At 44.7% G+C, this 26,514-nt stretch overlaps 2 protein-coding genes across 18 annotated transcripts in view; one reads left to right on the top strand and one right to left on the bottom strand.

Annotated features, from left to right (window-relative positions):
* The window catches only part of CDH23 (cadherin related 23), an 846,530-nt gene extending 844,272 nt beyond the window's left edge, over positions 1-2,258 (top strand). For all 17 annotated transcript variants that reach the window (XM_053312564.1, XM_053312546.1, XM_053312548.1 and 14 more), the window contains one exon: positions 1,129-2,258. In XM_053312564.1, coding sequence (XP_053168539.1) covers positions 1,129-1,455 — 327 coding nt within the window. In that variant the 3' untranslated portion in view covers positions 1,456-2,258. The remainder of the gene's footprint in view (positions 1-1,128) is intronic.
* Positions 2,259-13,278: 11,020 nt separating this feature from the next.
* LOC128348948 (prosaposin-like) overlaps positions 13,279-26,514 on the bottom strand; it is a 62,137-nt gene continuing 48,901 nt past the window's right edge. The window contains exons 14-15 of the mRNA XM_053304739.1: positions 21,888-21,989; positions 13,279-16,561 (exon numbers count right to left, since the gene is read on the bottom strand). Of these exons, the coding sequence (XP_053160714.1) occupies positions 16,526-16,561; positions 21,888-21,989 (138 nt within the window). The 3' untranslated portion in view covers positions 13,279-16,525. The remainder of the gene's footprint in view (positions 16,562-21,887; positions 21,990-26,514) is intronic.

The following is a 26,514-nucleotide window of genomic DNA, read 5'->3' as shown; positions in this document are numbered from 1 at the left end:
CTGACACCAATAGGTAACTCAGACTTCTCAGCGTTTTCTTTCTGCTGGGTGTCCATTGGCAACCACGCTACCCAAAGCTCCATGTTCACCTTGTTAATTTTTTTTTAAAGCATGTTATAGTATAGAAACATTGGCTGACATGATGCACAGTGCTAACAGGGCTGGAAGATACAGGTGCTGCTGCTGTATACATAAAAGAAATGAAACGGTTGCAAAAGCTGCATCCCTGCAGTTTCTCCCATTCACTACAATGGAGAAACTACCAGGATGCAACTTGCACTGCCACCAGTTAAGACAGCAGTACCACTGCTTCTGTGCACAACAGAATGTCTTCCGGTCCCATTAGCATTGTGTATCACGTCAGTCATTGATTCTTGGAAATCTGTGAATATCAGTTGTTGTTATTGGACTTCTACATTAGTATCCTGTCCTTTTTATTTAAAAAGTTCAAAGTGGCATACCTGGGGTTTCGGGGGTGGGGCAGCCATCTGGGTAATAGCCAGGCCTATGCCTGCTTAGCTTCAGAAACAGAGAGTTCTTGAATTTTCACACTCGACTGTTCAAAACCCCATACAGAAATATCTGAATGTGTCTAATGAATGCATTTTATTCATCAGATATCAAACTCTTTGCAGGAGAAATCTCACATATCTATCAAGAGAGTACAACTGAACTCCCAAATTCAATGTATGATTGCTATCTGAATGAAGAAGAAGAAAGTAATAGTGATGTTATGTCACCCACCCACGCCCCAGAAATAATCTAATCCTTGCACCTCAATCTAGCAGTCTGTTCTGGGAGTGAGAGATCTGGCACTTGCATCGAATTCCCCAATTATCCTTGTCCTTTCAATGAAGAAAGCAGACTTATGTGTACTTTCCTTTACACACAGAAATTGGCTTCTTCCATTCAGAAAAAAATCGGGCCCAAATCCACAAGTGTGTTCACATTTTTGTATGCAGGGATCTCTTGAGCGAGTGGCTAGGTTCTGGATATAACTAAAGTTTTGAGAAATAGTTCTTGTAGGCACTTGTTTATGCTAGTACCTGTAGCTGAAAAAAGAATGCATTCAGGTGGTCTGAAAAAGGGAAGAAAGACATGATGTGTTGGTTTTAACTTGTGTTCCAGCTTATCCAGAATGATCTAGATGATGAGGAAGAGCAAAGGAGTCCAAGTCAGGGGAGCCTTCGCTTCCGGCATAAGCAGCCCATTGAGCTCAAGGGACCTGATGGGATCCATGTGGTCCATGGCAGCACAGGTACTCTGCTGACCTCTGACCTCAACAGCCTTCCTGAAGATGATCAGAAAGTGCTAGGCCACTCCTTGGAGACACTGACTGCAGATGGTGGGGCATACTGTGACAAGAATGCCCGTACTGAGTCCGCCAAATCCACCCCTATGCACAAGATGAGGGAGGTGATTATGGAGAGCCCACTGGAGATCACAGAGTTATGACTAGAAGTGGCATCGCTGGTGTAGCACCCCAAGGAACATGGGCCCACACAGACTGTTGCCGCAAGAGGAAAAGCACTGAGCAATGGACATGTGTGGCAGAAGAAAAATCCAGCGGCCTAGGTCACTAGTGCCTGGCCACCACCTGATCCAGAATAAATCCAACCAAGATAGCCAACTGTTTTGTTATGGCAGGACCTAACCCCAGGGGGCAGGTTCTCAGGACTGCTTGCTTTTACCAGGCACTCACACCATTAAACTCATAACTTTTTTAATTTTATTTTTTTAAATATAAAGTGTTAAAAAGAGCAGTGGGAGGCCCTGAGCACAAACTGGAGGCTAGAAATGCAATAATCAAGGTGCCATCAGCCACTCTCCAACAGGTCCTGGATTGCACCAATATGTTCATTATTCATTTATTGACCAAGAACATATTCCACCAGGATGGCAAAGAAAATATGGGCTGTCGACCCAATGCAGCTAAGATGATCCTTGGACACTCAACGCACACATGGGGATTGTGTGATTAATCAGGAAGCCCCACAAATCTGCATTAATCTGTGTTTTCATTTTTCCAAAAGGGGCGGAGGGGGGGAACCGACCCTGAAGCCATTTCTTCATTTTGCTGGCTTACCAAAACACTGCAGCATCAAAAGGAAAAGTAACATTAATTCAGGTTCTGAATGTAGAGTGTTTGTGTGTAATTTTTAATTTTTTCCCCTTCTTTTGGTTTCAAACAGTAAAGTGTTGAGAGTTTTTGGAATGGTCTGTCAAAGGAACCAGAAATATACTATACATTAATTTGGTTAAGCTGTGTTTTATCTTTCCCACCCCAACTGTCACACAGACTTGGGCATTGTTTTCAGTGCTTATTTGGGCTGAGGGCACTCTTCTACATGAGCAGAGGAATCTGAGCAATAGCTGTGCTCATCAATATACCAATCTGTATATTTCCTCTCCATAAAAATATCAAGGAGTCAAGGAGAGGCTTGATGAGCATGCCTTATTCAGGGCTGTGTATATGATGCACACACAAAAACAAAAGAAACTTCTGCAGTTTGAATAAATTATGCAAATTAAGCAAACCTACTTTAGATCATTTTGCTTTCAGGTTTTCAAAAGCGTTGACATTATAAAAAGAGTGACAGAAGTATAGGGTGAAGAGCACCAACAGAGAGCCATGGGAAATAAAAAACAAACAACTATTTAAGACACCAAACTCTTCAGGCACAATCAAGGCAGCATTAAATATGCAAGGCCCATTGATTATCATTGGAATTGGAATAGTCTTATCTTGCTCCAACTTGTGTCTTTAGGCCTTGAATCCTCTCTAATAAAACGCTTGGTGTCCGTGCCTCCCTGGCCTGTTCTGGGCATGTGCGAAGCGCATGCCCAGAACAGGGCAAGGGAGACACCATCGCCGGCACCCGGCAGCCATCTTGGGCGGCCAGAAGCGGCCGCCCCGAAGAAGCCGGAGAAGCGGCGGCGGGGGAAAGTGACCGAGGTGGCGGCAGAGCCGCCGCCTCGGCCGAAAGAGACGGAGGCTGGGGGCGGAGCGGAAGCCATGTAACTTTTTAAAAAAATGCTCCCGCGGCCAACGCCGCCGACCGCCCACCCTCCCTCCCAGTTGCCGAGTCCCCCTTACCCTGGCCGACTGCTGTCGGCCGAAGACAGCCCTTAATTTAAGAGGCAGAGAGGAGCTCGCAAGCAGAGCTCCTCTCTGTGCAAAGCCTCTTGCCGAACTGCCGCTTTGGGCGGTTGCGTCCCTTGCGCCCAAAGCGGCAGTTCGGCAAGAGGCTTTGCACAGAGAGGAGCTCTGCTTGCGAGCTCCTCTCTGCCTCTTAAATTAAGGACTTCCTTCGGCCGTCAGCAGTCGGCCAGGATAAGGGGGACTCGGCAGCTGGGAGGGAGGGTCGGCGGCGTCGGCCGCAGAAGCAATTTTTTTAAAAGTTACATGGCCTCCGCTCCGCCCCCAGTCCCGGCCTCCGTCTCCCCGGCCTGGCGGGGGCAAGTGCCTGGGCCGATTTGGCCCTTAAAGGTAGGGGGGGACACAATGGAGCTGGGAGAGCGGCCGGATGGCGGAGGGAGGGGGAATGGCGGGGGGCCAGGAGCGCCGTTACTAGCGCGCGTTATTCAATGGGCCAAAATTCACTTGTATTCTATAAAGCAGGGCTGTCAACTGCTGGCCCATGGGCTGGATGCAGTCCATGGAGCTCAGCAGTCCTTCCCGCAACAAGCCGCTGCCATCATGTTTTCCCACCTGCCACTGCACATCTCTCTTCCACAGATGGAACCAGACTGCTGGCACTTACAATTAAAAAGGTCGCAGAGCAGTTTTTAAAATGATGCCTGGGGGATTGCCAACAGGAACTGGGTGGTATCTGGTTCGGCAAACAAAATCCCCTAAGGTGTAAGGGTGCACACGTTTCAGATAAACCAGAAGGGGACAGAGTAGAGCCAGGAGTTGAACAGAAAGAAACACAGGACAGCTTGCCAAAAAGGTCAAATGATGGTAAGGGAGATAGCACATGCCAACACGTTTAGGTGTCTATATACCAATGCCAGAAGCCTTCGAACGAAGATGGGTGAGCTGGAGTGCTTGGTTACTAATGAAAACATAGATATAGTGGGTGTAACAGAAACCTGGTAGAAAGGTGAGAACCAGTGGGGCACTGTTATTCCTGGATATAAACGCTACAGAAAGGACAGGGAGGGGAGGATTGGGGGAGGAGTAGCACTGTATATTAAAGAAGGATAGATTCAAACAAGCTAGAAAACCTAGGTGGACCAGAGTCCTCCACAGAATCATTAAGGGTAACATTATCAGGACTGAAAGGAAATATGTTACTAGGGACATGCTATCACCCTCTGGATCAAAACACTGAGAGTGGCCTGGAGCTGGAGGAGCAAATAAGGGAGGTTGGAGTTGGAGAAGCAAAGAGAGATAGGACAGTAATAATGGGTGACTTCAACTACCCACACATAGACTGGGTAAATTCACATTCAGATAATGAAAGAGAGGCCAGATTTCTAGTCGTGCTAAATGACTGTGCCTTAGAACAGGGAGATGGCAGACCTAATTCTGAGAGGTGCCCAGGACCTGTTGTAGGACCATTGGGAAGCAGTGACCATAGTGTGATCCAATTCAGCATATATGCAAGTGGAGAACTGTCAAGGAAGTCCAACTCAGATGCGTTGGATTTCAGAAGAGGGAATTTCTCCAAAATGAGGGGACTGGTAAAAAGGAAGTCAAGGGAAAGTCAAGAGAGACAAATCACTCCAGAAAGCATGGAACTTATTTAAAATCACAATACTAGAAACTCAGAATATATACCAAGAAGGAAGAAAGGTACCACCAAGTTCAGGCAGACACCACGAAGCTATAAAAAGTCATGGCTATGACAAAGTCAGCGAAACTATAAAAGGGAAGAAGACTTCATTCTAAAAATGGAAGTCCTGCCCAAATAAAGAGAACAGGAAGGAACATAATAGTGCAGGAGCATATAGGATGATTTGGAAACCCATGGGATTTTTGATGAAAGCAAACCACATATGTAATTATCTTCAGAATACCTCTAAAAACAAGAAAACATATGTTGGCACTCTGGGAATCTGCTCTGTTTTTTTTTAATAATCCCTCATTAAAGGAGAAAGTCAATTTTTTAGGTATTTAATAATGTAAAAGCAATATTCATGTCTGTTAAACCAACAGACAAGGTAATTAACCACAGGCAGTGATTTAACTCCCTTTATAACATAAAAATGTAATTCAGAGGTTGGGGTGGCAGTTGTGTGTTGCGGAAACCAGCTGAACATGACATTACCATAGTAAAAGTTTTGAGGTTGTTTTAGACGTGTACAAGTTTGTTTTTAGTATAGTTTTCAATTTGTGGGGGGTTTTTGTGTTTCAGATCCTCAGAGCCACTTAAATATTGTTGAGACTGTTGTTCATTGATTAACAATGGAAGGCCTGAAGTTTGTGGAGCTAAAGTAGCAAGATATGACAATAACTACTCGCTTTGTATCATCTGTCAGAGACAAATGAGGCATTGGTGGAGAAGCCTGTTGCTATCCTATGAAAAATTACTGAGCTTTATCAGGGAGCATGCTCAGTATGGAGACAAATGTTTTCCTGAGATTAGTAGGCGCTGCAGTGATGTCCCATGGCAAGGTCTTCAAGCAAAAGGATGTTCGTGGCATAGAAAATGTTATCAAGAGACTGTTCATACCAAAATGCTCAAATGTGTCAAAGAACAATATGGGGGGGGAGATAAAACTACATACTAAGGAAGACCCAATACCTTCAAGCAGTACCTTCACTTGATCTCTATCATTACCTTACAAAGGGGAATTGTGTTTCTTTTGAGAGAATGGACTAAGTTACAAGAACCCTTTGCATTTAATTGCCACAGAAAATGCTGGTCAGTCACTTAAAGATGCAGTTGAAAGAAGTGGGAATGCGAAACTGCTTGTCAGGCTTTGTATATCCATTGATCCTCAAGATGCACATGCTATTGGCAATAAATACCACAAATGGTGCTGGGCAACACATGTAACAAATGTCAATCACTCAGCACTCAACCCACAAAAAACCAGGCAAGGCTAATGAGGTGGCAGCCGAAATTGAATTCCTTAGTCTGCTTGAGAATACATTGTTAGATGGAAATATAGTCACCATGGCTCATCTTCAAGAGGCATACATAGGAATCCTTATGGCAAATAATGTGGACAGCCATCCCAGCCGCAAAAAAATAAAGCAACTTATATAGCATGATATACCAATTGTAAAATTCCATAAACCAAAATGAGTGAATGAATCAGAACGTATTTCTATCAAAATTTTAAGAGGTGCTACAATTTAGTTAGCAGAAGAGAGCAACACTAACAGAAATGATGACATGAAAATACTCTATGATGCTGCTAAGATTCTACAAAAACCTATTACCAAACTAGAGAGATGGGTATTTTCTGGTTCACTTGCAGAAGTTACAGATCGGAGTGTTCCAAGTGAATTGTATAGTTTCTTCCTTTGGAGTCTCATGGGACCAAACACAAGCCTATCCACAGGAGAGAAAGAAGACTGTGAAGTCAACCAGCATGCCATGAGTTTAGCTCAGACTAAATTGTCCTTGTTTCTGTCCCAGGACCAGGTCCAAAACAAGAAATCACAGATTCTAAGGACCACCCATGAAATGCCTCAACAACTGGGAATTGCAATAGCAGTTTGCCAAGCTTTTCAGAGCAAGAAGCTTGTCAACATGTTGCATCAATTTGGTTTGTGTATTGACTATAAAAGGATTTTAAGACTTGAGGCACAGATAGCTACAACTGATGTAGAAAGAATGCTGGTCAATGATGGCATCTATTTGACTCCTGATGTGGTTGAAGGAAGATCCATATTCTTTGCAATAGACAATACTGATTTTGTGGAAGTTACGCCTGATGGTAAACAAACCCTTCATGGAACAGCAATGGCTATATATCAGAGGTGTGAGGCTGAAGATGAGGCACAATAACTGAGCTAACATGGAGAACTCAAAACCACTCACTGAAAAAACTCCCAAGTACAATAATTAAACTTTCAGATTGTCATAGACCATCAGCAAAACGAATGAGTCCGGTATACACCTCATTCAATTTAAAAGAACACTCCCAACCACAATTACTAGAATCATGTCTTGCAGACATTACCTGGCTTACGGGATGATCAGTGGTTAGATCTCACAAACTGAATGTAAGCAGCATTCCTTGTACAGGCAAAAACAGTGGAGTAGGTGATGAAGCTAATGATGTAGATAAAATAATGGACACTAGCAAAGGCAACATTCCTACATATTCTTGGTACAACTCACTGTTAGAACACGGATTCCCAAAAACATGAGTTGGTACACCAATTAATTGTAGCGCCTGCACACAAGTGGAAGACATTACTGACTATACTCATGCAGGCACAGGGTATCAATCCAAAAGTCATAGGTCCTGACTGTAAAATGGTCATCACACTAGAAATGGCCTCTACAAGCCAGCAAAGCAGCTTCATATGGCTTGAAAGGATTTGGATAATATTGTACTCCAACCTGGAGAACTACATATAGTGATGACCCAGCTATGTGGAGTTGAGGCCTATACTGAAAACAGTAGACTTGACCTATGTTGGACAGAGGCTAATCTGTATGGACCACTCATGGTACATACATTCCACCGCCCTCTCAGTGCCCCCAGTCCGGCCCTGCCATCATACATTATTGAGATCATTCAATTTCAAGCAAAATCAAAACATTGAAGCACTAACTGCCACTCTTCACAGCTTTACAAACCCATTTACTGAGGACAGTGGTGATCTCTTCAACCTGGCCACAAAGGCAGCCATGCCTGAGAAAGTCAAAGAAGTTACTTGTAAGCAAAGTGAAATTGGTAGGAAGCTACTTGAGAGTTTTGTTTTTGAGTGTATAAACCAGGGAAACATCAACCTGTGAGCTCCTATGAGAAAATGTAAGTTGCAGACTTTTAAGAACATTGGAGGGAAACAAAAAGTGATTGCTGAAGATAGTACAATTGAGCTGAAAGAAGACAGAAAACTTTTTGCTCAAATGTTATTGGTGACATAATCCAGATCAGAACTAAATCTTGAAGACTTTATAGGGAAACACGAACTCTCAGTTGTACAAAGGTCTATGTTTGCTGATGATGATACAATGCTGAAATGCCAAAACAAAAACAGTCTGATGGCTTTTCTGGAAAAATGACTTACTGGGGAAGACACTAGGGGTGTGTCCGAACCAGTCTGGAGGCCATTCTAAAGGCCTCCGAACTGCCGGACCGGTTCGGACCTGGCCGGTCCGGGTCCGGGTGGGGGGGTCTTCTTTAAGGGCGGGAGGGCTTGCTTACCCCTCCTGCCTCTTTGCCCCCTCCAGCGCCCGTATTCTACAGTGTAATTGGGGTGCTGGAAACCAGCCGTCCCCGCTGCCCCCCCTGCGAGCAGATTAGGGCCAAAAGTTAAGTACTGCCGCCGTCCCGCCCTCCCTCCCCCCCGCCCCCCCGAGTGCTCACCACATTGTTTTCTAAAAAAGAGAGGAGCTCGCGAACAGAGCTCCTCTCTCGGCAAAGTCCCAACCCAACTGGGGTCTTGGGCGCGCGCGTGCGCGATAGGACGCCAGATGGAACTTCCGCCAGAGGCCCGGTCTACCCGGCCTCGTCCCGGCGGGTAGACCGGGCCTCCGGCAGAAGTTCCAGCCAGCGTCCTATCGCGTGCGCGCGCCCAAGGCCCCAGTTGGGCCGGGACTTTGCCGAGAGAAGAGCTCTGTTCGCGAGCTCCTCTCTTTTTTAGAAAACAATGTGGTGAGCACTTGGCGGGGTGGGAGGGAGGGGGCGGGATGGCAGCAGTATTTAACTTTTGGCCCTAACCCGCTCGCGGGGGGGGGCGGCGGGGGCGGCTGGTTTCCAGCGCCCCAATTACACTGTAGAATACGGGCACTGGAGGGGGCAAAGAGGCAGGAGGGGTAAGCAAGCCCTCCCCGCCCTAAAAGAAAGGCCCCCCCTTCGGTACCGGTCCGGACTGCTCCGGACCACGCACATCCCTAGAAGACACATTGCCTGATGATGGGGATGCAGAGCCACTAACCATGAACAAGGAAAAAACAGAAGCCTTTCATAGTGAGCCTTATCATTCAGTTGGATTTGAGGTAGGACTTGTAAATGGGATGGCAGAACTCCAGTCACTGCATAAAAAACTGTGGCCAGCTTGCTGAACATTTTACAGATTATTTTCTATCAAAATACAGAACCTATGATGAACTTCATGTGGTGTTTGAGTGCTATAATGTTGATTTGTCACTCAAGACAGCAACACATCAATGAAGACAAGGGCTACAACCGGTGATAGCCTACCACATCACGGATACAACAAACATAGCAAAATTAACAATGAAGCAGCTTCTTTCACATGTGAAAACAAAGATGGAGCTAACACATAACTTGTCAAAGAAGATACTTGAAAAAGCACATACAAATGGTAAAAAATATGGTAGTGGCATGGGGATGTGAATGCAGAGATATGATCCATCTTCAAAGTAATCAGGAAGAAGCTGAAAGAAAGCTTTTGCTTCATGCCGCTGATGAAACAAACAAGGGGGTTTCCAGAATCAACATTCACTCACGAGATATTGATGTTTTTGTGCTAGCTCTTCAACATTACCCAGAATTATGCACTGACATGAATTTTGTTACTGGAAAAGGAGAGTTTTACAGCACTATTCCTCTACCGCTCATACAGTATAAGAAGCTCTTGGACTCAGCAAGGTTTCTGCTTTGCCCCGCTTACATGCTATCAGTGGTGCAGACAATGCTGGAAGTTTTGCAGGGAAAGGCAAACTAAGTTTTCAAACTAAAGCTTTGAAAAATGCCAATGGTCATTTTATAAGTGCACTTGCAAGCCTGGGGGAGGATTTACTCCCCAGTGATGGTACATTTGCTGCACTTGAAGAATTTACATATCAGGTTCTCTTGCCTCTTACACAGATCTCACAGGTTGATAAGTTAAGGCTGTTCACCAAGAAACAAGCCCAATCTGAGAGTCTTCCACCTACAAGAGATGTATTACACCATGCAATACTACGAGCGCACCAGCAAGCAATCATTTGGAATAATAATATGAACGTGAAACGTGTAATCCCTTCACCTGAAAAATATGGTTGGAAAATGGAAGGGGATGTCTGGATACCAATAGTGACTGAAAAGGCTGTACTTCAGTTGGTGAGGTGTGGCTGCATTACCTCCAGATGCCAGAGAGGAAGATGCAGCTGTCGTAAAACAGGGTTGATCTGCTGTGACATGTTCCTGTTCATCTCAAAATATACAGAACCAAGAGGATGCTTGTGACAACGTGATGGAGAATGAAGATCCAGAGGACGAGGAGCTAGAGGAAGATGATGAGGATCTCTAGGAAGAAGCAAACTAATACACATAATGTGATGCACCAAAGTGCAACCCCCCTTTAAATTAATTATGCACATTTTTCATATGCTGTAATATTAATTAGGTGCAAGGTAGTTCCTTTTTGTAAAAAAAACCAAAACCCTATGTAAAACTTGTAGTAAAAGTCATTTATGCAAAATGGTTATTAGCTATCATTTAATTATGCATTAACAAATTTCATAGATCCGCACGAAAGTCATAGCAGATTCTCAGACTGCCAACATGTTTTTTTTCTTAATCTTTGAAGTATTTTGAAGAGAACTGTTAGGTGGTTTGCTTGTATCACAAAAGCATTGTGCATGCTCCCGTACTATAAATTCTATCAAAAGAAATGCAAGGGCACAATAAAAGATACAAAAAAGGAGTTTGAGGAGCATATAGCTAGAAGTGTAAAGGGGAATAACAAAAACTTATTTAAATATGTCAGAAGTAGAAAACCTGCTAGGGAGGTGGTTGGCTCCTTAGATGATGAGGGTGTGAAAGGGATTATTAAGGAGGATAAGGAGATTGCAGAGAAGCTGAATGAGTTCTTTGCATCTGTCTTCACGGCAGAGGATACTGACCATATAGCCTCTCCAGACCAGAATTGAGCTTCTCAGGTCTAGAGGCTGAAGAACTGGGCCAATTTGAGTTGACAAGGGAAGATGTTCTAAACTGAATTGAAAAACTAAAAATTAACAAATCACCAGGGCCGAATGGCATCCACTCAAGAGTTCTGAAGAAACTCAAATATGAAATAGCCGATCTCCTAGCAAAAATATATAACCTGTCCCTACAATTAGGCTCTGTTCCAGAGGACTGGAGAGTAGCCAATGTAACTCCAATTTTCAAAAAGGGATCCAGGGGAGATCCAAGAAACTACTGGCCAGTCAGCCTAACGTCAGTGACAGGTAAACTGTGTGGATCGGTAACTGGTTGCAGAACAAGAAACAGAGGGTAGGAATAAATGGACAGTTTTCACAATGGAGGGAATTAGGAAGTAGGGATCGGAACCAGATCGGTACCCAAGGGATTGGCACCAGAACCAGTGCTTTTTAACTTGTTCATAAATGATCTAGATGTTGGGGTAAGCAGCGAAGTGGCCAAATTTGCAGATGACACTAAACTATTTAGGGTAGTAAAATCCACAACTGATTGTGAGGAGCTCCAAAAAGATCTTTCCAAACTAGGTGAATGGGTGACAAAATGGCAAATGTGGTTTGATGTAAGCAAGTGTAAAGTGATCACATTGGGGCAAAAAACCCCAAACTTCACCTATACTCTGATGGGATCTGAGCTGTCAGTGACTGACCAGGAGATAGATCTTGGGGTCATGGTGGAAAGCTCATTGAAAGTGTTGACAGTACTCAGCAGCTGTGAAAAGGCCAATTCCATGCTAGGGATCATTAGGAAGGGGACTGAAAATAAAAATGCTATTACCATGCCCTTGTACAAATCTATGGTGCGACACATCTGGAGTACTGCATACAGTTTTGGTCACCGTACTGCGTACATCTTTGGTCACCATGTCTTAAGGAGGATATTGTAGAACTGGAAAAGGTGCTGAAGAGGGCAACCAAGATGATTAGGGGCATGGAGCACATTCCATATGAGGCAAGGCTACAGCATCTGGGACCCTTTACTTTAGAAAAGAGGCGACTAAGGGGAGACATGATTGAGGTGTATAAAATTATGCATAGAGTGGAGATAGTGGACAGAAAGAAATTTCTCTCTCTCTCTCTCTCTCTCTCAACACTAGAACCAGGGGTCATCCTATGAAACTGAAGGTCAGGAAATTTAGGGCCAACAAGAGGCAGTACTTTTTCACACAGCGCATAATTAATCTATGGAATTCTTTGCCAGGGGATGTGGTGATGGCCACCAGCTTGGATGGCTTTAAAAGGGGCTTAGACAGATTCATGGTGAACAGGTCTATCAACGGCTACTAGTCTGGTGGCTGTGGGCCACCTCCAGCCTCAGAGGCACAATGCCTCTCAATACCAGTTGCAGGGGAGCAACAGCAAGAGAGAGGGCATGCACATACCTCTTGCCTTTGGGTTCCCCAGAGGCATCTGGTGGGCCACTCTGTGAAAGAGGATGCTGGACTAGATAGGCCTTGGGCCTGATCCAGCAGGGCTGTCCTTATGTTCATGGTGGTGGCGCTCCTAACTCCTGCCACAGTGCTCTTTATGCCCCCACATACACACCCTTGCCATGTTACCTTTTCCCACAATAGCACTCTTCTTTACCACTCTCCCCCACTGCACTTCTTCTTCCCACCACAGCATTCCTTAACCCCCATGCCTGCCGTGGTGCTTCTTCCCCCACCCCCAGCACACTCAGACTTTGAGGGGTCATGTCACTTGTCATCTACTTAATGTCTGTAAATGGTCAGGCAGATGACAGAGAACTTTGATTTTTATGACCAATAGAGTTTATAATGGTAAAATGTTGAAGCAACTCCTCATATTAACTATACTGCACTACTGTACCAGTCTAATTCCACACATTGGTCACAATCTAGAGATCTTTCAATCTTGCATATGTTTATTTGCTTTGAATTCCCTTCACTTCAATTGTGCAGGCAGCCAGCTAAAAATCATCAAAAGATTTGCTGGAAAAATTGTGTTCTTAAGCTATTTAAAACCAATACAGCCACAGTGACCCCCAAAACAATTCCCTTTGATTCAGTTCCAGTAATAAAATGCACTGGATGCCTGCAATCTCAGCCCTTCCAAAACTCTTGGACAGTATTGCCTTGTGTTATATTTATTTTATTTTTATTTATATGAAGATCATTTGTGTCAGAGAGATATTGGATACATGGTCTTAACACATCAAGCCTTAAAACTTAAACAAATACAGTAGTGAATGTCAAATTTATAAATCCTTTAATGTTTCTTAACTACAGAAGCCTTGGTAGAATGCTCATGATGATGTTCTTTTATGTTCAACTGGATATTTTCTCATCAGTTTCTTTCATATTGAGCATGGTCCATGGTCATACATAAGAAGTGTGGGGAAATACAAATTCACAATAAAAGTTCAGTCTGCCCTCTCCCTACAAGTAACCGTAACCCAACTCAATAAAGAACAGGGCTTGTATACCCTGAATAGCAGTGTAGAAAAGGGAAGTGTCATGGATAGCAAAAATTTTCGTCACTGCATCATGTGTTAAAATTCCCTCTTCTACACAGCTATTAAAAATACAGATGCATGTACAGTAGTCAGTGCTTACCATCAAATACGTCATCTACCTGTATATGACTCTGAGGTGCCCATTCATACATTCAACTGTCTCCACAGCTGCAAGTTATAATAGAGTTAAACCAATGACCTTGGAATTTGTCTTTAAACATATTCTGGTAAGTCATACACTTTCCCCTTATCCTGCAGTATAAAGAAACCCTAAATGAAACGCTTGCTTCTTTCTTCACTGCTCAACATCCCATCTGACTATTAGGAATAGCAGTCACTTGTTGCCTCGATGGTTGGCTTTTAAATACTAGGCATTTTTAGAAACCTAAACCCATCCATCCAATAGAAAAATTAAGAACCATGGTTTTCTGTCCTACTAACACCCAGGATACATACCCACCCAAATCTAATCTATGTGAGAAAGTACACTCTTACATATGCATCTGATGTGAATGTGCATCCCTAGTATCATGGTACCCATCTGTGCCTGCTGAACCAGCTAGATGTGGCTTTTGATAGGGATACATGTTCTCATTGGGACCATTCATTGCTGCATGCAGCTAAAATTGAAGCAGGGCAGGCCAGTGCACATATGTCCCTCAAAACGTTAGGGCTGAACTGAAGGCAAATTTAAGCTTTACAAATTAAAGTGGTACATCCTCCACTATTGGCCCATATTTAATGTGCACAAGCAGGAAACCACAGATAATTATCTTATTTTCAGACTCTTTTTGACATATGGGCTATGGCACTATGGGCTTACTCAAGTTTAACTGGCATGCAAAATTTAAGTCATGTGAAGGGGTGGCAGCCCTTTCCGATTTCTCAGTAGCTTCAGGGCTAGACAGCCATGAATGAGGTGGAAAGGTAGGTTATTTCCCCTTTAGTTTTCATGTGGAAAAGTAAAGTAAAAAGTTGTGCCGTCAAGTCGGTGTGTAGACTCCTGGTGACCAGAGCCATGTGGTTTTCTTTGGTAGACTATAGGAGGGGTTTACCGCTGCCATTTCCCACACAGTAGGAGATGGTGCCTTTCAGCATCTTCCTATATCGCTGCTGCCCGATATAGGTGTTTCCCATAGCCTAGGGAACATACCAGCAGGCATTCAAACCAGCAACCTCTTGCTCCCTAGGCAAATTACTTCCCCGCTGCGCCATTAGGTGGAACGTAGCCTCATGAAAATACCCACATGTAGAAAGCATATTATGAGGCTGTTCTTATGAGCAGGCAAAACTGGGCTAAGGAAGCCAAGCCCAGTTTTGCCTGCAGATGAGAACTGCCAGGAGCCCTGCAGCTCCTGCTGGTAGCTCAGCAGCAAACCCCTCAAGGAGACCCACCTGTTAGCCAGGGTTAAGGGCTCAACCATGCCCTTACCTCCACTTGGCACCCACACACCATCCAGTGGGGGGGGGGGATCCCCATAAGGCACACTTGCATGGTGCATTATGGGTGTTCTGGGGGCTGGGATGATGCATCCCAGCCTCCAACTCTCTGAGCTGCTGGCTGTTGCCGGAGAGCAGAGAGATTGTCTGCGGGGAGCTAAGTACAAGCAGCCTTCCTCCCTGCTCTCCCTCGAACCCTTTTTCACCAGTCATGAAAAAGGACTCAATATCTCAGGACATCTCCAGTTAAAGAATGGGAAAGAGCTCCGCTTGAGAATTTGGAGAGCTTCTGGACTGGGTAGAGCAGTGGTTGGAAGGCCAAACTACTTATGGCTTCTGAAGTATTATTAACCCCAACATGCTTCCTTTTTCATAGTCAATAGCAGCTGAATTGGAACTCTTGCAGATCAGGACTGTGGTGGAGGTAGAGAGATTGACCCCTACCCCCCCCCCCCACTGTCCCAGGCTGTGGGGATCCCAAATGTGGTTACTATTCTGGGGAACGCTTCTACTGGGTCCAGCGGTAGCTTTTTCTGCCTAATGAGCCAGATCAGGCCCCCTGAAGGTCAGACTGCAGCGGGCAGAAGGTTAAAGTCCCCCTACTTCCATTATGGTCCCAGTCTGTGAAGGTCTGGTTGCTATTGACTAAGCTGGTCAGAGTTAATGGTGCTTTAAATATCACATGTAGTTTGGTCCTCAGTCAGTGACAGGAGATGGTATTTATCTTTAAACCTGCTTTCTTAACATGTGGGGAACTGTCACAAGATCAGACCAGACAAAAAAATGAGGAGGAAAAGCTCTTTGTGGTGACTTGCCTACTCCAATAATCATGCTACCCAGCCATCATGCACCTGCAATTACCAGGGCTTCTTGTAGAAAGGTATGATAGATTAAAGCCATTTAGAAAGTGGTCCCAATGTGCAGTATAGATGTGCTTTGAAAGAACTTTTAAAGGCTAGATCTACAGCATGTGTGAGGGGAAAAACTTCACTCAACCTAATGGAGCACTACTAGTTTATATCAATTGAGTTTGCAGCCCTTGGTACCTGTCAAAACCTTAAATTTTCTCCCCCAAGTTACAAGAATATTGTTATTTTATAGTTAGTCATAAGGCAATTTATTCACACTGAAATAACACTCATTCTAAGGAGTGTGCCCTCCCAGCATCCCTTTCCCCACCATGGCTCAAAAGACAAAAGCTTGTGGTGATTTGGAGAGTTATGAACAAAAGGTACAACTTTTCCTCTTCTTAAGCACTGCTGACATCCACTGTGCAGCCACATTGCAAGCTAAACCGAAGGTAGGAAAAGAAGATGGGGTTCTTCCAAGTTCATTATTAAATTTTATATACCGCTTTTCAACAAGAGTTCTCAAAGCGGGTTACACAGCAAAACGTTTGGGGAAATAGTTATTTGTCCCCAAAGAGCTCACAGTGTTTAATTAATTAATTATAGTTAAACTATATCATTAAACAATAACTGTTTAATTCAAGGATGCTTTCATCAAAAACCATAGCCAATGTTCTCCAATGAAAGAGCTTCTTCTAGTTCCATATATGACGTTTGCAGTATTCAGCGGCCTGTGGGGGAGAGAAGGGGACTCATGAACTAAAGGCTATTCAGCTGATAGTCAACTAATCTTGCTTATAATTAATTAATTCAGTCACATATAATTCGGAATTATAGTTAATTCTATAAAATGTGCATGGCCCGACCAAACAAGAGAACTGTGCACACAGAAGCACATGTTCGAATATGAATATCTACACGAATAAAGATATCTACAAAAGCGGTGAATGCCAGGGCAGATGTGCATCTGGATGTGCAACACAATGCCTATCCAGGCATCATTGAACTGAAACGTCTTATGATACAGAAGTGGATATGCATCCCACATCATGGGATTCTAAAGCCATTGTGTGCAGCTAGAGCCAGACTGGGGACACTATATTATTACAAGTAAATTTTAGCCCGTTGAATAACGGGCGCTAGGAAGGGAAGGGGCCGATAACCGTCCTCCCGCCCTCCCAGCTGCCCGACTTACCCTTCCCCGTACCCCCCCCAAAGGAATAAGGGCCTCCGCGGCCGCCGGAACTGCCCTCCCGCCCTCCCAGCTGCCCGAGCCCTACTCACCCGAGTCAGCCCGCAAGAGCCGGGCGAAGTGCAAGCATGTTTTCAAAAGGTCCAGAGAGGAGCTCGCAAACAGAGCTCCTCTCTGTGCTAAGTCTCTTCCGGGAAGAGACTTAGCACAGAGAGGAGCTCTGTCCGCGAGCTCCTCTCTGGACCTTTTGAAAACATGCTTGCACTTCGCCCGGCTCTTGCGGGCTGACTCGGGTGAGTAGGGCTCGGGCAGCTGGGAGGGCGGGAGGGCAGTTCCGGCGGCCGCGGAGGCCCTTATTTCTTGGGGGGGGGGTACGGGGAAGGGTAAGTCGGGCAGCTGGGAGGGCGGGAAGGTGGATATCGGCTGTGGCGGCGCTGCCGCCAGCCTCTATGCCGCAGCCGGTCTCCCCGGCCAGGCAAGGGCCCCAAGCCGCCCGGCTGCGGCGCCAGGCCTCGGTGGCGGCTCGGCCGCCACCTCGGCCGGCTTCCCCCGCCGCCTCCTCCCCCCGCCCGGCTTCGGCGGCGCGGCCATGGCTCCACCGCCGCCTTGGCCACGCTGCGTCCTCTGGCCGAGGCGGCAGCTTTGCCGCCGCCTCGGCCAGTGTCCCCCGCCACCGCTTATCCGGCTTCTTCGGGCGGCCACTTCTGGCCGCCCAAGATGGCCGCCGGGTGCTGGCGGTCGTGTCTCCCTTGGACTGTTCTGAGCGTGCGCTCCGCGCACGCGCAGAACAGTCGAGGCACGAACGCACGCTTGGTGTCCGTCCACGGACGGACACCAAGCGTTTTATTAGAGAGGATTATTATTTTACACAGTCAGACAGGTGTTATTGACTGGTTTGTTTTATCCAGACATCGAGTCCTTCCCAAGGACCTGGGATGGCTGAATTTTATTATCAATGTTGTTGCTGTTGTTATAGATATCGTCGCAGAATATAGACTGTATCCAGTAAAGTTGCTTTTTGTAATTGGCTGATGGTGATTTCTGTGGCCCCTATGGTGTTGAGGTGCTCTTCAAGGTCTTTTGGGACTGCACCCAGGGCGCCAATTACCACTGGGATTATTTGGGTCTGTTTCTGCCACAGCCTTTCAATTTCAATTTGTAGATCTTTGTATTTTGTGATTTTTTTCTATTTCTTTTTCTTCTATTCTGCTATCCCCTGGTATCGCTATGTCGATTATTTTGACTTGTTTTTCTTTCTTCTCGACTACAGTTATATCTGGTGTATTGTGTGGCAGATGTTTGTCTGTTTGTAGTCGGAAGTCCCATAATATTTTTACATCTTCAGTTTCTTCAACTTTTTCAATTTTATGGTCCCACCAATTTTTGGCTACAGGTAGCTTGTATTTTTTGCAGATGTTCCAGTGTATCATTATTACATTTATATCCTGCTCTTCCTCCAAGGAGCCCAGAGTGGTGTACTACATACTTGAGTTTCTCTTTCACAACAACCCTGTAAAGTAGGTTAGGCTGAGAGAGAAGTGACTGGCCCAGAGTCACCCAGCTAGTTTCATGGCTGAATGGGGATTTGAACTCGGGTCTCCCCGGTCCTAGTCCAGCACTCTAACCACTATACCACACTGGCTCATAGGAACTTGCAATCTACCAAGTCAGACCATTGGTCCATCTAGCTCATCATTTTCATATATGCAATATTTTCAAAACATCAAGGACGGAATACTTAGAATTCCAGTTCCACATACTTTGAAGGGAAATTGATAGGATCTCATCCTACACACTTACAATCAATGTAACGTAACAGTGGCTGACACCCAGAATAGCCTAATGGTTCTAGGATTCATGCACTGCTGCATGCTCTCCTTGAAGCACAGGTGGTATTGAACTCCTGTGAGAGCATGTGAACACTTCGTAGACCAGGCCCACACTCCGGAAGCACTCTTTTAGACTGGAAACACATGAGTGACAGTCAAGCAATTTGTTTCCACTCTAAAAGGGTGCTTCCAGCATGTGGGTGAGTTCTAGAAAATATCTGCACTCTTGGGCTAGAGCACAATATTGCCCCAATCCTCAGGGAGATTATATAGCAGTGCAGGAATGATAGAAGTGCCCATGATAGGCTGCTCTGGAGGTCTGTCAGTGGCTTATATGATGTGTAAATGTAATGTCTCCATAATGCACCACTCTGGGTTAGAGATGTGCAGAACATTTCAACGTTGAAACATTTTGACTTGAAACAAGCCGTTTTGAGTGTTTCGAGCTTGAAACAAAAAACCTTCTAAATAAAGGGCCTGTTTCGAGCTCGGAACAAAACAATCCTGTTTCAATCAAAACGTCTTGACCTTTCAAGCGCCATTTTGTAGGCCTGTTTCCCCCTTGCTGCTTGGTTTCCTGGCACTAGCTCTGATTAGCTTGCAATCTCCTTGCTTCTTGATTGGCTTGTTATCATACAAATCAAGAGTTGTCATGGCAACTGTGCCCCCACTGGCAAGGGAGAGGGAGAGGAAACACAGACGAAGGGAATTTCAAAATATATTCAAAGGAACTGGGAGGCAGAGAGAGACCCTATACTGTGCCTCTCTTAAAGAGGATGCATAAGGAGGAGAGGATGAAGGAATCAAGGAAGATCTGATTTTGTGGTTTTCTTTTCTCAGCACTGAGCATAATATGTTGTCATATTGCTGCTATAACTATCTGGTTTTGCTGAATGTCAGCTTGACAAAGGCAGAACTTGGGCGCCTGCCTTCCTTGAGTTTTATTTTGTTTGTGAGAATAGTGTTGAGGCAAAATATGGACAGTGGCACCTATGTGTAATATCTCTTGGTGACTGCTGTGATGAGCTCCATGTCTGGCCTTGAGACTAACTTGTGCTTCACTCACTGCTCTGGTCTGCTCTGCAATCTGCATTGCAAGGTGTTGTACTCAGTCAAAATGTGACTGAAGTTGTGCTAATTGAGCTTATGGCTATGCTTGCTGCTAAGGGTGCTGCTGTGGCAGCTGTTGCAATGCTGGGAAATAAGGAATCATAATTGTGTGTGAGAAAACAACTTGTGCCAATGATGTTACTGCACCGCAAGCACTGTGTCTGTCAGTGGATTCTGGGTCAGTGATTCTTTTTTGGCCATCTTTGGACTGTGTCTGAAATGTGTGTTCTGTGTTGGGAGGGACAGACTCCTTTTTGCAAAATGCATTGCAAATTGCAATGCAAAACTGTTCTGGCCATAGGGAACAATGGAAAACCACTGTTCCCCAAGGGTAGCTCCTAAAGACACCAAAGTGGGTTGGGTGGTAAGGCATGGTGGGTGCTACTTACCACCCAACCCACAAAAGAAATGGGCAAGTGGGAGATATTTAATTTTTTTAACCGTTCTCCAAAAACACCATAGGATCCAATGGGATTTGGGGAAAAGTTTAACAATTTGTTAATAATCACCCACTTGCCCATTTCCTTTGTGGGTTGAGTGGTAGGTAGCACCCATCAACCCACTTTGGTGTCCCTAGGAGCTACCCATGGGGAACAATGGAGTGTTTTGAGTTTCCCCATTGTTCCCTATGGGCAGAACAAGCTGTACTCAGAGAGTGTACACAGGTTTTGCATTACAGTTTGACTTAGCACGTCAGCCTACCTCAGAGGACAGGTCTAGAAGGCTCCAGAGCATAGTGCTGGTCTACCTGCTGGTCCCAATTGGAAGATCAGCTCTCCCTGGAAAAATTATCATTTTGAGGCCCACTTTTCCAACAAAATGGCCTCAAAATGGCATTTGAATCACCCAAATTGATTTGGGTCGAATTGGGGTGGGGGTGGGGGTGATTCTCCTTGACCTCAAATCAGGCCTTCTATTTTGAGGGTCATTCAATTTGGGGTTGAATTTGTGAATCATCCCCAATTTGACCCAAATTGATTTGACAGCAAATTGAATTGCACACCCCTAAAATAGAGTTTTAAATTATGTAAGTTAGCTCAGAACCTTTACTCTGAAAAACACTGCTTCAGAATCCACATCTATTAGTAATTTGATAAGTGATTCCACCCTCAATTTGTTTTTAACCCTTGGATTTGTTCTTATGGTATGTACTTAAATCTTGTTGTTTGCCCTTGCAGCTTCTTGTGATGAAATAAGAAAATCATAGTTTGGCAAGGTGGTAACAGAAAATGCTTAATCCAACTTCCATGAACCTATTTCCTCCTTTTATTTCTATCTGAAAGCCATTAAGTTCGTTCACACAGCTAGCCCTGACAGGGCTAGAACAGAGCTACCCCAGGTAGGGTTGGATGCAGCACCGGGTAGCCCTGCTTCTGTACTTGGACTAAAAATGGAGTAGGAGGATGCACATCCACCTCCTACCTCATGCCAGGGTCATGTGGGCACTTGATCTGCCAGCAGCTCCTTTTGAGCTGCCAACAGCCATTGAGACCATAGAGCTGGAAAAAGACAGATCCAGCCGCAGGAAGTTCTCCAGTGCAGGATTCCTTGTGGTTGGGAATCCATCCCCGCAACCTATGGATCACCATGCTGCTTGTTGCCCTGCCGATTGTGTGGGTGTGTGGTGCGGCAGAGCCCAAGAGTGGCAGGGGCCATGTGGGGGAAAGTGGGTAGGCTCCTGCCTTCCCCCCAGCCCTCCCCAAGCCCAGCACTGAAGGTCGTGTGAACATCCTCATAGTGTTTGTTTGTTTGTCAAATTTGTATACTGCCCCAAACTTTTGTCTCTGGGCGATTAACAAGTGTTGCTTTCCCAGGAAGTGTAAGGAGTGCCTCGTTTAAAGATGGGTCCAATTCTTGCCATCCCCATCTTATCCCCCCCCCCCCGCCCACTCTCCTGCAGTCCTTGGAGAATCTCGTCTTACATACCTGGCACTGAGTTGCAGTCTCCATATTTGTGCACCAATAGCTAGGGCCTCGGACACAGGCTTCCATGCCAATAAGGTGGGATTCAGGACAGACTCCTATTTTCTGTAGGGCATGAGCAAAGGGTGTAAAAAGGGACAATTATACTTTTATAGTTATCGTCCATCTTACCCTACTGCTCCCATTCCCAATTTCCCACCCCTTCCTTCAGCTTGATTCACATTGATCCCCACTTTTCCAAGCAGCAAGGAATTCCAGGGTCAGCTTGTCTGTGAGAAGAAATACTGAAAAAATGGGCATTTTTTTTTGCAATATCTATTTATTTACAAATATACAGAGCAGGAGGGAAGCAAGCAGGCACACAGGTAGAGTTGTCTTCAAGAAATATATCTCCTGATTGATTCTTTTGTGTATGGTTTCTGGTTCTGCTAGCTCAGGACCTCTAAACAACTTCTCCAGCCAGCTCCAGAACTCAGGACTGCTTTCTATTTCTTGGGCTATATTAAAAACTACTCCTTTCTGGGTCTTTTAATGCCCCATACTCACACTGAGAAATCAGTTTCAAAGTCTCCTCCTCCCCTGCAAGTGAGCGTGCATTAGCCTTCCAAATGGCGATGGTGAACTGCCTTGATATCCCATTAATTAGCTATGCCAAAGCTAAAGAGAGATGGAACAGCAAGGCAGCAAGGCCCATAACAATAGCATAGACTCTCTCATGTTGTCATGATGGTGTCTCTAGTTTAAACTGGAATATATTGTATATACAATGGTAAAGGTAAAGTGTGCTGTCGAGTCAGTGTCGACTCCTGGCGACCACAGAGCCCTGTGGTTGTCTTTGGTAGCATACAGGAGGGATTTACCATTGCCATCTCCCACACAGAATGAGATGATGCTTTTCAGCATCTTCCTATATCGCTGCTGCCCAATATAGGTGTTTCCCACCATCTGGGAAACATACCAGAAAGGATTTGAACCGGCAACCTCTGGCTTGCTAGTCAAGTCATTTCCCCGCTGCGCCATTAAGTGGCTATAGACAAAAGAGGCTATTGTAATAAGCAGCTTTCTCAATATACAGTATTTCTATACTCAAGATACTCAAGCCATGGGCTAATTCTTCTTCTATACCAACTGTAGATTGCTTGATTTAATGTCAAAGGCTTAGGTACAGCACAGCACCCTGCTGATCCATGAGTGGGGCACGCACACTGCTTCCATGTGAGTCCAAATCCCATCCATGCTGGAAGCAAGCTTGGAGGTGCTCTGTTTCTCCTAAGAACTGCTTCAGTACTGAAGCAAGGATTTCTCCATCTTTCCTAATAGAAGACGTGTCGCTTCAGTACTGACACCATTTTTAAGAGATGTGGGGCCTCTCTGAGCTTGCTTTCAGCATGGTAGGGTTTGGACTCGCATGAAACCAGTGCAGCGGAGCACTGCACTCTATGTAAGCCATTGATCCTCCACAAAAGCTGAAAGACATGTTTTTCTGTTTTGTCTACACTCTATGACCAAACAGAAAATATTGGGTTGGTTTGGACAATACATCTGAGCTGTTCCTGTCCGCATGCATTTAGGAACATGAATGAGCACATCCTGCTCCCGCTCCCAGTGTGGTGTTCCCATTCTCCTCATTATGGCTGGGCAGGATTTGTCCAAACTGCATCTTCACACACACTCTTCTACACTGAAACAGCATTTAGATTGTGGGTAAGAGAGTGGGCAGTTTGTACGAACGCTCCATGCTGTTAGGAGAAGAGAAACAGGACATGCTCCTTCATGTTCCCAATTGTGTGTGGATGCATCATCCAAAGCAGTCCACCATTAGTTTACATTTCGACTTCAGTCTTGCAGAACACCACAACCCAAGCTGTTGTTTTACAGGATGGAGAAGCCTTGCAAGCCTCCAAGAAATAACTTGCTTGTTTGAGATTTTCCCAAAGCCTGTTGGAGATGGACTTCCAGTGCATCGACCTTTTGCACCAACTGTCCTAACGACCACTAAGGGCACTGGGAGTAGAGATAGTGAGTCAGGGTCTCCCTAACTGTTCTACCTGTCTCTACTCTATGACCTCAGATATGACTCTTCAGGTATTTCCTGTTAGAGTAAGAATCCCTTCCTTTCCTCTTAGAGAGCAGAGGGAAATGTCTCTCTCCCTACCTATTCATTATGTAGTTCTGTAGATTAGGGTTAGGTCTTTCCTATCCAAAGTATACTTCACCAATAAATACTTAGTATTTACCGTGTTTCCCCGAAAATAAGACAGTATCTTATATTAATTTTAGCCCCAAAAAATGCACTAGGGCAATTAGTGGTACATCAGAAATTACTGCTAGGTCTTACTTTCGGGGTAGGTCTTATTTTCGGGGAAACAGGGTAGTTCCATGCGTCTTCTGTAAATAGCTGCAACAACTAAACTCTGCAACTACTCTGTAACTGGAGCGGGTAGCTTCTTTAGTGCTCTGATAATTAACTAGGGGATAAAAATTACAACCCCCAACAGGGTTCTGGGCACCAGCAGCCTAAAACGTCTAGAGCAGAGTTTATTTTCCTTTTAAAGTGCAGCTGAGTTAGTTAGAAACTACAGCCTGGATCCAGGAACTACAGCCTACTCAGGAACAGCTGCTCCTTTTCCCAAATTGGATGCAAGCAATTACAAAATATGGGCTTTGAAGATGGAAGGAGCTTTCATGACAAAAGGAATATTTGATGTCCTCACGGAGCAACGTCCAGCCAAAGGAGCAGCTGCTCAAACCAAATAGGATAAGAAGAACGAGCAGGCATATGGACTCCTGATTTTGAATGTGAGTGTTGATTTATTGATTCATATATGTGAAACTAGGATAGCCTCAGAAGCATGGGCAATATTGAAGCAGCAATGTGGGCAAACCTCTCCAAACGCTGCTCTCCTTTTGTTTAAAAGACTATGCCAAACACAGCTACAGGAAGGGGGCTATTTCCACATAGCAAGTCTCTTGGAGACTAACAGACTTTTAAAAGCCAACAGATGTGAATTGAATGATATTATGATTATTGGACTAATCCTGCAATCTTTGCTTAAGAGTTTTGACTCTTTAACTATGGCTACTGAAGCATCAGGCTCTGAATTAAAACTGGAAAATGTTATATCAAGCCTGAGGAACTTCAACTTGAAATTACAGCAAGAACGTTTTCAAACCAAAGCTGTGCAAAATTCAAAGACTGTAAGTCTGGTTACCATGACTACAGAGATAGTTACCATGGCAACAAAGTAAACACAGAGCTTAGTCATGGCGACAAAGGGCTGAGGAAAAACACAGGCAATGTGGTCACTTTGGGAAGCTGAATAAAGAAAGCGTCTCTGTGACACAGAAAAGAGGGAGTGCTTCAGCCAAAAGCTATAATGTAGCATTAAATATAGACAAAAAGCACGAATTCATAGCGGATTCCGGTTCTCTGCAGAACATGTTTAATACAGCTGATATTTAATACAGCTGAAAAGGAAATTTTGGAACTTGTGCATTCTGACCTTTCTGGTCCATTGCAACCAAGCCTGGCAGGAAATTGATAATACTCACATTTATTGAAGATTTCTCCAGATTTTGCTATGTATATGCTTTGAGAGAAAAGTCAAGTGTTTGAGAAATTTAAAGAGTATGTTGCAATGGTGAATAACAAATCTGGAAGAAAACCCCAACGCTTGAGGTCAGACAATGGAGGGAAATATGTGTCAGGAAAATGGAATTTTGCATCAAAATATTCCCACATAACACACCTCAGCTAAATGGTGTGGCAGAGAGAAAGAATCACTCTCTGCTAGAAATGACCAGATGTATGCTCCATGATGCTGATTAAGTTCTGCAGAGAGGCAGTGATGACTGCAAACTACTTGCAAAACAGATTGCCAACCAAGGCAATAGATAAAACACCATTTGAACTACGATATGGGAGAAAACCTTCCCTAAATCATATCAGAGTGTTTGGATCAAAGGCATATGTACCGAAGGCTAAAAGCACCACACTCAATTGCAGATGTGAATTCACAATGCAGTGTATTTTGATGAAAGACAAAGGCCAGCTAGAGATGAGATGTCAGGACTTTTGCCAGAAATCCAGATGAATGAGAAACCACATGATTGGACTCTAATGAAACTGGAACCAGACAGTGAACACAAAGAATCAGTGGAAGAACCAGTGCCAGATTCAGAAGGGGCTGCACAACCTGAACCCGAACTGAGGCACTCACAGAGGCCCAACAAAGGGGTTCCACCTAAAAGACTCTCACTTATGGACAAAGGAGGAGAGATACAAGAACCCACCACATGGTGAGATATCGAAAAGATGCCAACTGATTAAGCTGAGAAACGGAGAAAAGCATCATGAGAAGAAATTGATTCCCTGCACAAAAATGAGACTTGAAGACTTTTGGAACTACCCGTTGGAAGAAAGACTGTGGGGTGCAAGTGGGTCTTCAAAGTCAAGCAGGATGCAGAAGGGGATGTACGGTGCTACAAAGCAAGGCTAGTAGCCAAAGCATACTCCCAAATGAGGACTGCGATGAGACCTTTGCACCAGTTGTGAAACACACTTCAATTAGGACACTGCTCAGCATGGAAGCAGCCAGAAAGATGCAAGTTGGATGTAAAGACTGCCTTC

Source organism: Hemicordylus capensis, chromosome 3 (assembly GCF_027244095.1).
Source record: "Hemicordylus capensis ecotype Gifberg chromosome 3, rHemCap1.1.pri, whole genome shotgun sequence".
NCBI classification, from domain to species: domain Eukaryota; kingdom Metazoa; phylum Chordata; class Lepidosauria; order Squamata; family Cordylidae; genus Hemicordylus; species Hemicordylus capensis.
This window is presented reverse-complemented; position numbering and strand designations above follow the sequence as displayed.